The sequence below is a fragment of the Pangasianodon hypophthalmus genome, chromosome 10, assembly GCF_027358585.1.
Source record: "Pangasianodon hypophthalmus isolate fPanHyp1 chromosome 10, fPanHyp1.pri, whole genome shotgun sequence".
NCBI lineage: Eukaryota > Metazoa > Chordata > Actinopteri > Siluriformes > Pangasiidae > Pangasianodon > Pangasianodon hypophthalmus.
Window position 1 is genome coordinate 8,395,083 of NC_069719.1, and position 14,889 is coordinate 8,409,971.

Genomic DNA, 14,889 nt, shown 5'->3' on the forward strand with positions numbered 1-14,889 from the left:
TTTTATGTGAAAGCTGTCTTTCTAGCTATGTATTGTTTCCTGTATTTTTGTATATTCATGTATATTTTATGTGTATCCGTTTTAAAAACATCTTAAAGCTTAGTAGTTTTTAAAGAAAAAAATATTGGATATTGGCTGATACTCAAGGTTTCAGTATCACTATTGGAAAAGTGGTAATGTACCACATCTAAATATTTTCCATTTTTTTAACTGGACTTCCTCGTTTTCTTTCCTTGTATTCTAATACACTGTATTGTTCAAAGAAATGTTCTTCATGAACCTGATGTTAGTAAGCAAAGCCAAACAGCTGTTTTGGTTTTGGTTTGGTGGGGCTTCTTGGGAAAAGTGGGACATTGTGTAAGTGACCATATGCTAAAACAGTAAAGAACAAAATGAACAGTCCAACCACAGAACTGGCACTCACAACAGAGCATTTCAATGACCTTTCTTACGCGGGTGGTTGAATATTTTACTCTGACCGCAAGCTAGGCTTGTTTTGTTCTCACCTTGATCTGGTAGCCATTTATTTATCATTTCTAATAATAATAATAATAATAATAATAATCTCTTCAATAAGACTAGGTGTAGGTGTTTCATGAAGAGAAATAGAAAAACAGAACTAGCACTGACAACGAATCAGTTCATCAACCCAAAATAAAGAACACACAAATTCCTGACAAGTTCGAACTTATCCATACAGGTCATAAAACACAGCCGAGAGCTCAATGTCTCTTCACAAAGCATAGCAGTTCATGACAGCATCCCTCAAGGATACATATACGCTTCAAAACAACATAGATTACCCAACATCTCCATGATCAAGTCACTTGAGCGATGTCAAGAGGGACAAAAGAGCCTCACCAAATCAAAAGAAAGGGAGAATGTGAGTCATCACACCCAAGTGGCTCACGCATGTTTACTCTGGGATTTCTCTCCTCCAGAGAAAACAGTTACACAAAAGTTTTGATTCAGCATCTCTTTCAACGGAAGTACAGGCTAATAAATAAAGCTCAACGCTGGAACATGTTAAAACGGAAAGTGATGCGTAACCAGGTAAGCGTGAAACATAAACTTAGCCTTCAACATGTTCAGGAAGTAACTCACAAGCAAATGAGCAAGAAAAAAAAAAGATGAACTTCAATATGAGATTGTTTGTGAGGTGCTTATGGTAGTTTTTTGGACCATTCATTAAACACTGGAACTAGAATTGTTAAAAAATTGTTAATTGTTGTTAAGAATTTAGTCCACTAAATTATAAAATTTAACAGTTTTTCATCTTGTATTAGGCTAATCTAAATAAAGTTATTTGCTAAATTTGTCATGATTTTAATTTCTATGCAACAAGGCACGCAACGTAATTACGGAATGTGCATTGCAATGATCATTTACAAGAAATGGAAGAAGAACCAGGCGAAGTCTTTACAAAGACCGGAGTGTGCTTTGCTAGTACTGTGATGCTGTTCTGAAATATAAGAACAGGAACAAAGTTGGCAATGTTAGAGCAGCTGCATACGTGCAATGTGGGATCCTTTGGAACAGGTATTTTCAGTGTGTGGTCTTACTGTAAGCTGGCAATGCACATGACTCAACCCTGAACGCGTCGACCTGCTTCTTTTCTTCCAGCAGAGCTTTTTCAGTTATCTAATACTACGAGGTGGTGAGTGCAATATAGCCTGTGCAAGACAAGTTGAAGTTGTATGGTGGATTTGTTTTAAAATTTCCTTTAAATTCAGATGTCACTAAAGATTTTAGGGAGAATAATACGTTTTGTATTTTCTGTATTAACATGGCCTTGCATGCTGCCTTGTACTTATCAATGATTAATCGATAATTGTGGGTCATGGACTCCTGGCATCCAATGCTACGATGTATTTCCAGTTTAAAATAGTGCAGCTCTGATGTTTCCAGCAGCAGTGTCTACATTCATCAGTACAGCGATACAGCAACTTGTCCTTCAGGTTTCTCTAACTATTATTCCTATATTTATATAAAGTAAGCATATAAGTGCTTGTTTAGGTTTTTATTTATTTTTTCCCCACATTTTTCTCCATAATTTGGTCCCTTCAAACCAGCCAGCTCTCCAACAATATGATATGGTGGTACCTCTATACGATAACTTTCGATACAGCAAAAATAAGCATTGCCTGAATATGTCTTAGATTTCCTTTTTCAAATCATTCAACATTATAAAAGCACAATAACTGGAACTTAATACAACTGCTACAATCTTTTCGAACTGCTGCTCAAGCTGCGTGGCAGTGCAGCGTAACACACTGGGAGGAAGCACTATCTACCCTCTTCTGCATACATGAGAGAGAAAGTATGCCATCACTCCTCCCACTGAAAGAGCATGGCCAGTTTTTCTCCCTCTGCGAACGCCTTTCTGTTGCGCCACTTGGAAACCCTCGTACTTGTGTATGCTTGAAGAAGAACAACAGTTCTCAAGCTTGCTAGAAGGGGCGCGGCAACTCTGCTTACATATCTGAAGAATGTCATTGATGTTCATCTTTGATAGCTCTTTGTTGCAAGACACCTACTTGTAAAATACCACCATTGCAAGTGTAGTGAATGACCTGGGAACGCTACCAAGAAGAACATGGGAGTGTTTGCGCAATGGAAGCATTGGAACAAATCATGACACGCTCCTCACTTTTGAGAGAGAAAGAAAGGAAAAAGGAAAAAGAAAAAGAAAAAAAAAATATATATATATATACTTACTACAAGGATAACCAATGACTAACCACATAATAAAGCCATGTGACCTTGGAAATAAGGGAAGGTCATTGAAAATGAGATAAATCCCCTGACAATACATTCAGTAAAAGCAATGCTTAGCAGAACAGAGGTCCATTCAATAGCCGGTGTCAGAAATCTCAATCCTGAAACTACACTGAGAATGAGGACCAAATGAACAGAAAGGTCAGGGGGAAAAAAAACTAATTACACTGTAGTTGTGAGAAAGAGGTGATATGAGAGCAGCTTTGGCAGTTATTCTCAGGGTAAAGGTCTGGGTGTTAAGTGATATTACACTCATACAAGCACCTTGTTATTTTAATGATGTTTTAATGCGTTGAACAAACTAATTGAACACTTCAGAGGCACTTTCTAATAAGTACGTACTAATCAGCTACACAATATACAGATATACCACAGAGGTGTTAAATTCTCAAATCCGATTGGTCAGAAGGTGATTCGTTTTCTAGAACAGCAGCTTGAACAGCAGTGGCAGCTATAATTCAAATCAAAGGTTTATAGGAATACGTTCTAACATGTAACATATGTTTCTAAAGTAAGTACTAACTCACAGCGGGTTTTATGGAAGACGTAATCTAACCCGATGTTCACGCTAGTGATTTGCTCGTGTCGCTTGTAGTTTGCCTCCCGTGGGCGTGTACCGTCCGTCCAGCTCTGACGAGAAAGAGTAATGGCCAAAATGTAGCTTACAGCACACGGTTTACAACACTATACGATGTATGTCTTTAAAATGTACTTAAAATTAAGTGTAATATTTTAATAAAGTGAAAAATTGTGAAAAAACTTTTTTTTTTTTAAATGTACGTTATGTGCCAGGCGTATTCATATTAGCTATTACAATCTACAAACATTCTCCAGAGACACCAATGATCTTCGCTATTTGCTTCCAAGTGTTCTTTTCTTCATAATGTCTCTATACACATTAAATGACAGATTGTATAAGACAGAATAAGATGAACAGACGGCTTTACATTTTTATTCTTTTTTTTTGCCCACGAAACAGGGAGTGCTTAGGAACTAAAAACAGGTATAATCTAAAGTTGTGAGGGGGAATGTGTATATAGCAAATATAGCAAATCCTAAATAAACAAATAATCAATGTTAAATCTTAAATAGATTTAAGATGTTTTTTAACATTTTTGGAAGAAGCCTCCAGTGTCAGTGTTTCGTAACAGTCAGAGGTAAATATGTAATGTTAGGTTTTCCACCGTGGGAAAGTCTTCAGAGTGGAAGATGCTTCTGAAAGTGAGGGAACCAATAACTATATGATATTAAACGTAACTAAACAGAAGAAAAAGTATGCTGTCATTTTTTAATAAATAAAACAATGTAATTGTTGGCAACCTTTTTTAAATAACAGTTACAAACTCTGACTGAAGCAACTCAATCTTTAAAATTGTAAAACATATATTTTTTATTTATTATTAGAATTTTAATTAGAGTTATTACAGTTATTTATTTTCCCCCCTCCTTTACAGTTTTAACTAATTTATTTTTGTAGACAATACATAAAAGAATATTCAAAATGGGTTTTTTTGGCAACACTGCTCCTTTACTAACATTTGTTAGCAGTCCTATATTTCATGATTCATATCCATCCATCCATCCTCTGTACCGCTTATCCTACACAGGGTCACGGGGGAGCCTGGAGTCTATCCCAGGGGACTCAGGGCACAAGGCAGGGGACACCCTGGATGGGGTTGCCAGCCCATCACAGGGCGTGTGCACACACACTCACACACACTCACACACACTCACACACACTCACACACACTCACACACACTCACACACACTCACACACACTCACACACACTCACAACGGACAATTTAGAGATTCCAATCAGCCTACTACACGTCTTTGTACTGGGGAGGAAACCAGAGTACCTGGAAGAAACCTCCTATGCAGGAGCAGAACATACAAACTCCATGCACACAGGGCGGAGGCGGGAATCGAATCCAACCCTGGTGATGCGAACACACGTGCTAACCACTAAGCCACCGTGCCTCCCATGGTTCATATCATGTATTACAGAAATATGTTCAAGCATCAATACATATTATAAATATTTTGCTCATATCCCATTTATCTGTTTGAAGAAATAAAAGTTAAGAACATATTTAAGTATTTGAAATGATAAAAAGATAAAGAGCAGTAACATTATAGTGCTTCATGTTAGATTATATCTTGTAGCCCTTGTACATAGACTTTTTTTTTAATATTTAAAAAAAAAAAAAAAAAAAAAAAAAAAACGAAAAGAAAAGAAAGAAAAAAAAAAAAAAAAAAAAAAAGGCTACTCACTCAAACACGAAAAAGAGTCCACTTGTGACGAGGATGAGAACAAGAGTCAGGTAGAAGACCCCGGTCTGTCTTGCCATCATAATCCTGCCATCGCAGTAGAATTTATTCCTCCCAGGGAAAACCTGCCACTTCCTCTTGACAGTCTTCCTCTTGTGCGGAGACTCCATTGGCGTCGAGCTGCTTGTGCTGATCTGACTGTATTCACGCCCTCGTATGCGCTCAGCTTCCCCGAGCTTCATGTGCTGTGCAGCAAGCCTGCAATCCTGAGCAGAGAAAAGGTAAAGCTATTATTACAAGGATGAGAACTATAATCCTTCTGGTTGTAACATATCTACCACAAGTGCTCATTAAGTATTTCGAAGTATTTTCAAAGTATTGGAGCAGACCGAACTGAGTACTTGGAAACATACTGTAGCAGAGCATAAATAAAATAAAAAAAAAAAAGGAAACTGGCTGTAGTTCATTGACTCTAGTATTCTAGACATGAACCATGAAGGCTTTGGTAGCAGATCCTCTGTTTAAGTTTATCCAATCACATGAATGTAAATAAATTATTTAGCTGAATACATCTCATCAGATCAGAGAATAGCTACAGGGCTAGAGATATTAGCTTAGAAAAGTTACTGTTTTCACAGATTTTTCATTTTATTTACTCTCTCTGGTCTGCAGGAGCAAATTTACAACATGGCTTGTATAAAGAACAGGATGTTTAAAGAACAGGAATGGACAGAGATGTACGAGTTTCTTCTCGTCTGTATCGCTAGTCTTAAGTGGTAACGTGAATCACCATTCACCATTCAGTCTTATTTATAGCTATGAAATAAGGATGAAAGGTTAAACATTAAAAGGTAAATGTTCTCACTGGTCAGTCATGTTAACTGAACCTTTACACATTTTAGGTGCTAAAATAGGGTAAAATTAAATATGAAATTAATTTTATCAGAATATCTTCAAAATTTGTGGGTATAAAAAAAAGTGGATATTAAAAAGTCTACACACCGCTGTTAAAATTTTTGTGACATACCAAAAAAAAAAAAAAAAAGATAAAAAGAAAAATCGTGTCAGATCTTTTTCCACCTTTAAAGTGAAAAGTGCTTTAAAAAAATATAGCAGTGAAGAAGTGTGCACATTTACACAACCAGGTTATTGTAAGGTTTTTCTTTTTTTCCCCCTAAACGTTTCTGTTTTTCACTTCAATTTTGATGCTTGCTACATCGCATTAAAGGTGGAAAAACATCTGACGTGATTTATCTTGGTTTCATTTTTCACATCACAAAAACCTGCAATATTAACAGGGGTATGTAGACTTTTTATATCCACTGTATAATTTTTTTTTTCTTTCTTTCTTTCTTTCTTTCTTTTAAGGAAAGCAGTCTGCACTCTTGAGGCTTTAAGATATCACACAGTTTTGGATCTTTGTTTCTACACTGTAATAAAATAAGTCGAAAAACAAATCCAAAAAATGTAAAGAATTAAATAAATACATTTATTTATAGATTTACGTAATCTATAGTGCACAATCAGAACATTCTATAAATTACTCAAATCCATCATTTCCTAACCAAATTTTTTTGTTGGTTTCTTTTTGGTGAGATTTATGCTCGATGGATATACACTGGGACAAGGGGGCATGGAAAAAAAAAAATGGGGTAGACAGTGTTGTTCTGTCTGCCAGCTTTTTTTTTTTTTTTTTTCTACAACCTTTGAGGACACTTTTAGACCACACACCGTTTCCGCTGTTCAAGCAACACGCCATACATTCAGCAAACACATCACTTACTTTTGTAGTTTTGCTCACACGTGATGTACTACACACATCTTTGTTGTGGTATGAAATGTAGTCTACACCGATTTGTCACTTTACACCTGCCATAAAGGTGCGCTTTGTTAGTATACGGTCACTGACAGTAGTCCATCTGCTTTGCACAATTTGTTGCCACAACACAACATTTTTCATAAGAGCATGTCTGGGAGTGTTTTATTCCAATTAGTCTATACCACAGCGGTTTACCAGCAATTATAGAGTTTTCTTTATATCTTTATATATAACATTCTGTAATTTTTATCAATTTATTGTTCCATTTAACATTGTAAAATGTGTGTAAAATAAGTCCCTGCTATTACATACGTCCCAGTTATAAACTGTGTCTCCAACAGGAAATTCAAACTGCACTGGAACATCTTTCATCCTGTTTCCTATTTCTTTTCTATGGAGACTGGTGGAAATCCTGAGCCGAGGATTGTGGGAGTGTGGAGAATGGTCAACAGTGGGCGATGAGGGCAGGAAAAAAGTTCAAACTCCATACAAATGAGAAGTGAATATCACCGGGGAGCAGTCAGTCAGAGTGTTAAATGTGGAACGATTCTCCTCAGGCAGTCCTCAGTAATGGTCAGGCCACACACTGAGGCTGAAATTAGTGCAGCATTAATAAAAATCAAATGAAACCTGTAGAATGAAGCCGTAGTTTGGCGAATGTGAATGCACCAAGAAGAAAAGGTGTGTCTGATAAAGTGGCCAGAAAAACTCCAGACATAACGGCTATGCGTGAGACACTCGAACCAGCACACACACATACATACACACAATGGTGATACTACCATGTTACTTACTGCTGTGTTGATGGTCAGCGGTGGTTTGTTTTCCTTCATCAGCATCAGTTTCAGTGTTGCCAACTTAGAGAATGTGTCGCTGGATTTCTTGACTTTTTAGGCCCCTTTAGCTACTTTAATTAAAAAAAGAGCCTAGTGACAAATCTAGTGACTTTTTGAGCAGATGTTAGTGACTGTCCTCAACCCGATATGGCTCTCCAGCTCACATCACAGCTGCTGATAAATGAACTGGGAGAGCAAGTTAGCTCGACCAACTGATCATCACTGTTCCCAATGACCAATCACTGGTCACCACAGTTTCCCAACGACCAATCATGGTTAACCACAGTTTGCCAATGACCAATCATTCATCACCACAGTTTCCTAACGACCAATCATTGATCACTCCTGTTTCCCAACGACCAATCACTGATCACTCCTGTTTCCCAACGATCAATCATTGATCACTCCTGTTTCCCAACGATCAATCATTGATCACCATTGTTTGTCCCACCCTCGCACTTCTTCGTTCTTCCTGGAGATATTTACGAAAGTAATGAAAGTAATAACTGTTTCTTTCACGACTACTCACTGCCACTGCTTCTTTTTGGCTGCATTCTTCATAGAAAGTATAGTATTTTGTAAATGCGTAGAAGTTTCTTTTGTGGTGCTATAAACAAAGACGACTTCTTTCTATGGCAAATAAATTATTTAAGAATCTAATCTATGATTTTCTACTCTGATATTGATTTTCCAATGATTGCAATGAATGAATCAATATGCAGATTAATATTTAGTCACTTTGCGTGTACGCTTTAGCCTCTTTCCTCTGGAACGAGTTGGCAACCCTGGTCAGTTCTTGACCACAGGATGACGGAAGTTGGACATTTTAAGCAGATAATTTTCACTCCAGGTGTTTATAAATCTCAGAAACACTACAGCACCTGATAGAGTCATACCAACACCACAAACCAAGCGTAGTATTAGATAAATTACTCTAACTATACACATACAATGTGTCCTATATGTTAGAATTAGCTACTAAAAGTAGATAGAAGGTAAATAATATATATATTATATATATCACTGGCTGATATAAACTCTATCACACAGAATAGTGAGATTTTTGTCTCTTAAGAGCTTTAGACCATTCACTTGTCATTACCAAACTGAATATACAATCTCAGCAGATATGTTTTAAAAAATATATATATGAAGTTTGGGTTTACTTGAAGTTTTGTAAAGCCAAATATATACAAATTAATCTCTCTGAAGCTCAAAATAAAGAGAGAAAAAGAGAAAGAAAGCAGAAAAGCAAACTGTGAAAAAAAGTGAAAGCTAGCTGAAAGAAGTTTGCAGAGTTTAATGCTAACCTGCTCAACGAATGAATTTAACCAACCAGTTATAAAACACCTATAATTAACTTCATTTTGAACACTGTGAAGTGAGAACCTGTTTATTGTCTAGAATAAAGTCAGAATAAACCGAAAAAAATTTGTTGGCTAGTTTCTAATGTGGCGGGCGACACAAAGTTTACTAGCTGGTGGATTGCTAGCAGCTATAGCTAAATGCAGACTTCTTTTAGTCTCAAACACTGGATACATCACACCACTGAGTGAGTGTAGAAATGTGTAGAAATGTACATAATGTTGATGTTAACAGTTTGTGGAAAATAATAGCACAGTGAGAAGGTTTGTTTAGGTAGTGAGCGGGTTTATAATGAAGTAAGTTAGCGAGTAATCCGCCCTAACACTCTTTAATGTTACTGCAGTGCACGAGAGAGAGAGAGAGAGAGAGAGAGAGAGAGAGAGCGCACGAGCACTTTATAGCTGCACTCAAACACATCTGTTTTCATTTCTCCAAACAAACACATCCTGAAACAAATACACACATACAAAACTCACCGTACACAAGAGGAAGCTTAATCTGGGCTCTTCTTGTGTTATCCGGGTTTGTTCCGAACAGCAGCTGCCAAAACTACACGAAGCATCTTTTTTTCTTTTCTTTCTTTCTTTCTTTTTAAATATATATATCCAGTGATGTTTACAACATTAAGTGCTCACTTCATAAGGTGCTGATGTGTGTAGGCTGTGGTCTGAGATCCTCCGTGTATGTGTGTGTGTGTGTGTGTTTCTCTCTCACTCTCTTTCTCTCTCTCTCTCTCTCTCTCTCTCTCACACACTCACACACACTGATCTCACACTGATCTCTCACACACACACTGATCTCTCTCTCTCACACACACACACACACACACACACACACACACACTGATCACACTGTAGGAGTCCACTGCAGCCCCGGCTTCGCCATCTCAGATCCTACACCACTAAACCGGTGAGAAATCACTGAGAATCCTGCGAATAAATTCAGTCTGTAAGATCCTCACAGCTTCCAGTGTCCTGTGCGAGAGGCAAGAACCATCAGATGAAGGAGGAATAGCAGGAGAAAAAGACAGAACTCCAGTCTTTCCAGCCGCTGTGCTGTGCTGCGCCTCTGCCGCTTACAGAAACTAATAAACAATCTCCAGCAACTTGAAGGCAGAGGGTGTGAGAATGTGAGCGCAGAGAATTGTGGGTAATGTAGGCAATGCGAACAAATAATAATAATAATAATAATAATAAAATTGACTATACTTACAATACTACATATAAAAATATTACTTATATATATATATATATATATATATATATATATATATATATATATATATATATATATAAACCTGCTTGTACACTCTACTTAGCCAAGTAGCTAGCTATAAAATACAAAGTAGCTTAAAATACTAGAAAAGCTTAAAATAGTTTCATATTTTATATTCAATATTTTAAATGTATATTATATGTCATATTTACTATACAATTCAGATATCTAATAGTTATATAATTATACAGTATATAATATTATTATATTAAATAAAGTAAAACCAGGAAAGATAATGGTTAAAAACTGTAAAATGTCATGCAAAAATAATGCTATAAAATGTTAGAATGATAATTTTATTCCATCTTAAGATGTGTTTAGGATCTGGAAATAAACATTGCTTATAAATATTGATTTTTTTTTTTTATTACTCTGATAATTATTGGAGATCATTCTTGTCTTTTACCCAAAGCCTTGATTTATTCAGTGTACAGAATTACACTTGCTGTGTTCAACAAGGCGGCAATAAGCGAAGCTACTACTTTGATAAGAGAAAGCTGGGCGCGTGGGATTGTGGGTAATGTAGGCTGAGTGCACGCTGGGCGGGGATTCCGGGCAAAGTGAGCTTGAGGGTTACGCTTGTGTTACTTGCTAGCTGGTGAAGTGCTAGTCGCATGGTACTGCTAACTTCCGGTGGTGTTGCTCAGTCTCAGTTTTTATTTTCCTGCCCTGAAGCAGCTTTCAGCTAAAAGCAGCTGTGTTGCTTAACTGCAATCTCACGTGATTCACTTTACATAAAAACACTTGGCAAATAAATGGAACACACTTATATGAACTGATAAATACCTGTCTTTATCATGTCACTGACAGGTTATTCCTGAGTATGCATGGATGTGTCAGAGCAGGAAATGCAGAGTACTATGAACTATACTAGTAGTATAAACAAACCCTGAAATAGATTAAATAGAGTGATACACAATAGAGTAACACTAGATCCAGTATATCCTGGGAACACCGTCTCACTGCTCCAAGATCTCCAGTTTGATCCTGAGCTCAGGTTCTGTCTGTCTAGGATTTCATCTTATCTGCATGTGTTTCCTCTGGGTTCACCAGTTTCCTCCCGCGTCCCAAAAACATGCCTGTAGGTCAACTACATTCACTAAACTGCCCAATGTCGGCATGAGTGTTTGAATGTGTATGTGCATGGTGCCCCGATATGGACTGGCATCCCATTCAGGGTGTATTCCCGCCTCACGCCCAGTGATACCAGGACAGGCTCACGATCCACTGCTACACTGACCGGGATAAAGAGCTTACTGAAAATGAAAGGATGATGAATAAATGAATGAATAATTTACAGATTTTTTAATGCAGGTCTTGCTCAACATCATTTATTTTTGAACTACATGGTTTTAGATAACAAATATGCCCATTTGGATCCCATAATAATAATAATAATAATAATAATAATAATAATAATAATAATCATTAAAAAAAAACAGATCTTGCATTAGCTGTCTATTTTCATGTAATCTTAGCATGTGATGAGCTGACCATGGCACTTCGACGTGTGATTACCAAAGTCTGATCAGAGGTCAGCTATTAAAGAGCGCATACAGAAAGGTTATACTGACAGAACACATTCACTACCCTCAATCCAAAACTGGACCTCATTTACAAAATACCAATAGTTATCATAGATGTAACAACAAGAACAATAATTTCATCTTTACAAACTACAATCACTTTGTAGTTACCACATTTCTGGAAAAAAAAAATTAAGAAAAAAAAAACAAAAAACAAAACAAAGAAAAGAGTACAGCATGGTCTATATACAGCACTGTCTTGGGGTTCAAAATGGAAGTAAGGTAAAGCAAGTCCTAAATACATACTTCCATTGTTAAATATAGCAATTGATATAACACCAAGGAGGCAAACGAATATTTGCAGTCCAAGATGATGTTTTTTTTAAATAACTGATACAATGCTGCCGCCTCATGGTGAAGCATGTTATTTGCATGATAGATATGGGAAAGAAATCACATCTCTCTTGCCTTCAGCAGGCAACTTGCACCATAATATTGCACAATTAATTTTCCAGATGTGGATATAACAGAATGGGTAAAAGCAAGTTTATCATAGCAAATATCAAACAGAAGCTACTATCTACAGTATTCTCAGATCTTAAATAATTCTGCTTTTAAAAACAAATCCACAGATACAGATTATGTACACTTAGAAAATTTCCAAAAGTTTATAAAGAGAGGGGGGAAAAAAAGATAATCGTAAATCTTCTGAACCAAAAGTCAGACATTTGGTTATTAAAATAAAAATGAAATAAGCAAGAGACAAACATTCAAACAACAATATTAAATATCTGTATTAAAATCATTTTCTAAAACCCTCAAACGAAAAGAGTTGGACACAGAAGCTGTTCATATTGATTTATTTCATATATTCATATATAAAGCAACTTTGATTTTAAATATAAATATGAAAGTGCCTCATCCGCATGATTGGTGTAATACAGTTTTAAAGGCGTTCCACCTTTTGTCATGACTTGCCGAGGTGAAAGAGTACGTCACAGATGATGGCCACCACACTTACATTAAGCACGGAGGAGATGGCAATATCCAGTAGTCTGCTTTCATACAGCACAAACTCAGGCCTGTTCTCCTCCACTTTGGCCAGTTCCAGCAGCGCCTTCGCAGCTCGACACATCATGCTCACACTGGGTTGCTCCATGGGAGGATGACCCATGTGCAGCAGACTGTGTGGGTTTTGGTGATACTGAGTCATGGCAATTCCATCCTCTAGGAAGCCTACGAGGTTGCCAACACTGTTTCTCTGAATGGCGATGCCACGTGCCGCTGAAGAATCCCCTCTAGCCAGGTTGGACAGCACGGCCACTGCCATCTCGCGGTAAACTTGCAGTTTTCGCTCTCCCACATGACGCACCAGTGTGGCAAAGAACTTCTCCTGACGACTAAAGGGAGGTGTGGCCAGGATCAAGTCTACGTTGCCGTCTTGAACGCTGAGCTTGCACAGACATTCCAGCACTAATCTTCTTGGGCTGAGCAGTGAATGTGGCCCTGCTGAAGGAAACGGGTCCTGGGCCTCAGCCGAAGGACACACCATCCAGTGGAGCAGGCCATCAAGGATGGGAAGGCAGATACTCTCTGGGTAGACTGACAGGTCTAGCTGCCCCGCAATGTTGGCTAATGTGACCAAAGTGTTCTCCCTCAGTGCTGCCAGACAGTCCCACCACCACTCATCCCTGCTGCAGGGCTTGATTTCTTCCTCCTTATGGTACTCATCTTTGTCGTAGCTAGGGACGGTTCTCTTCCTCTCTGGGTGCTCATGGTGCAACAGCAGCAATCGGCCAAGGATCAGAATCATGCCTGCATGCTTGGACATCTCAGTATCATTTCCAGGGATGAACGACAGGCTGCGAATGATATTGGAGACACATATGCAGCGTTTGGTCAAAGAGTCCTGCCAGCTGGATTTTGTGCACAGTGGAGGTTCATCTGGACAGTGAGGTTCATCCTCCAGTAGAGTGATCCCTTTCTGGTTCTCAAAAAGGCGTAATGAGTATGAGGAATTGCTCAAGGAGGCTGATGAGTTTTCTTCCTCAGAGAGAGCTCTCAATCTTGGGGACAGCACATCATCTATAGTTGCAACTTGGTTGTTATGTACCTCCTCTGATTTTAAAGCACAGCAGTGTTGTTTGCTCTGGACACTATTATTAGCACACTCCTCATGGCTGTCAAAATGTGTTAAGATGTAGCTTGTGGAGTCCCCACCACCTGCTTTCCAGTGAAGCAGTCCACTGTCAAACTTCTGCACATGGCCAAGCTCATCAGAAATATCCCTGATAAAGTCATCTTTGGGAACAATCTTGACAGGCAGCTTATCATACTTGCTGGCCTGTTTGGGTCTTGGTTCGGGCATTGTTGACGAATGGCTCTCAACAGGCTCATTAATATCCTCAGTTCTCTGTTCATCTTTCTCCTCTCTCTCATTTTTGAATATCTCATTCTTGTTCTGACCTTCCTGAATTAACTCTGTGTCTGTCTCAGAAGACCCAGGTAGAGAGTCCATGGAGTTTTTCTCTGGTTCTTGGCTGGACTCTGGCTCATAAGGGATGTCTGATTTGAGCAAGTCCTGCTCTCTTTCATCCTCAGCTGGACCAAGCAGAGTCTTCTGGCCGAGAGTCCCCACCTCATATTCCTCCAAGATGCCAAAGATCTCAATCAAGCATCTTCTTAAATACTCTACGATGAGCTCTAGGAATCCAGGCAACTAGAGGGGCAAAAGACAAAAATAATTTCACAAGCCAAAAACCTCTAATCTAGGCACAAATATGGCACAAAGATTTACTAATCAATCTCAGTACCTGAGCCAGGTTGAATGATGCTACAGTGCTGTCATCATAAAGGAGGATGTTGATTGTATCCAGAGCCCATGTGCTTTCTGCCAGAAGACCTGACTTGAGTGACATCATCACTCGCCAGGCTTCTGGGGTTCCTTTAAAAGAAATCAGTAAGTTAATGCTTGTTGTACAACACATATTTAACTGATATAAAAAAATATATCCTAT

The 14,889-nt window shown here is 38.1% G+C and overlaps 2 protein-coding genes across 4 annotated transcripts in view; both read right to left on the reverse strand.

The window, feature by feature from the left end:
* LOC113545037 (zinc finger DHHC-type palmitoyltransferase 14) overlaps positions 1 to 10,163 on the reverse strand; it is a 56,600-nt gene extending 46,437 nt beyond the window's left edge. The window contains exons 1-2 of one of the 3 annotated variants that reach the window (XM_053237594.1): positions 9,548 to 10,163; positions 5,055 to 5,317 (exon numbers count right to left, since the gene is read on the reverse strand). In XM_053237594.1, coding sequence (XP_053093569.1) covers positions 5,055 to 5,293 — 239 coding nt within the window. In that variant the 5' untranslated portion in view covers positions 5,294 to 5,317; positions 9,548 to 10,163. Of the gene's footprint in view, positions 1 to 5,054; positions 5,318 to 7,664; positions 8,015 to 9,547 lie in introns of those variants that run through there. The other 2 variants (XM_053237593.1, XM_034307771.2) reach the window with 2 other exon arrangements.
* A 636-nt stretch (positions 10,164 to 10,799) lies between these two features.
* The window catches only part of LOC113545107 (AT-rich interactive domain-containing protein 1B), a 198,100-nt gene continuing 194,010 nt past the window's right edge, over positions 10,800 to 14,889 (reverse strand). The window contains exons 20-21 of the mRNA XM_026944261.3: positions 14,686 to 14,816; positions 10,800 to 14,591 (exon numbers count right to left, since the gene is read on the reverse strand). Of these exons, the coding sequence (XP_026800062.3) occupies positions 12,840 to 14,591; positions 14,686 to 14,816 (1,883 nt within the window). The 3' untranslated portion in view covers positions 10,800 to 12,839. The remainder of the gene's footprint in view (positions 14,592 to 14,685; positions 14,817 to 14,889) is intronic.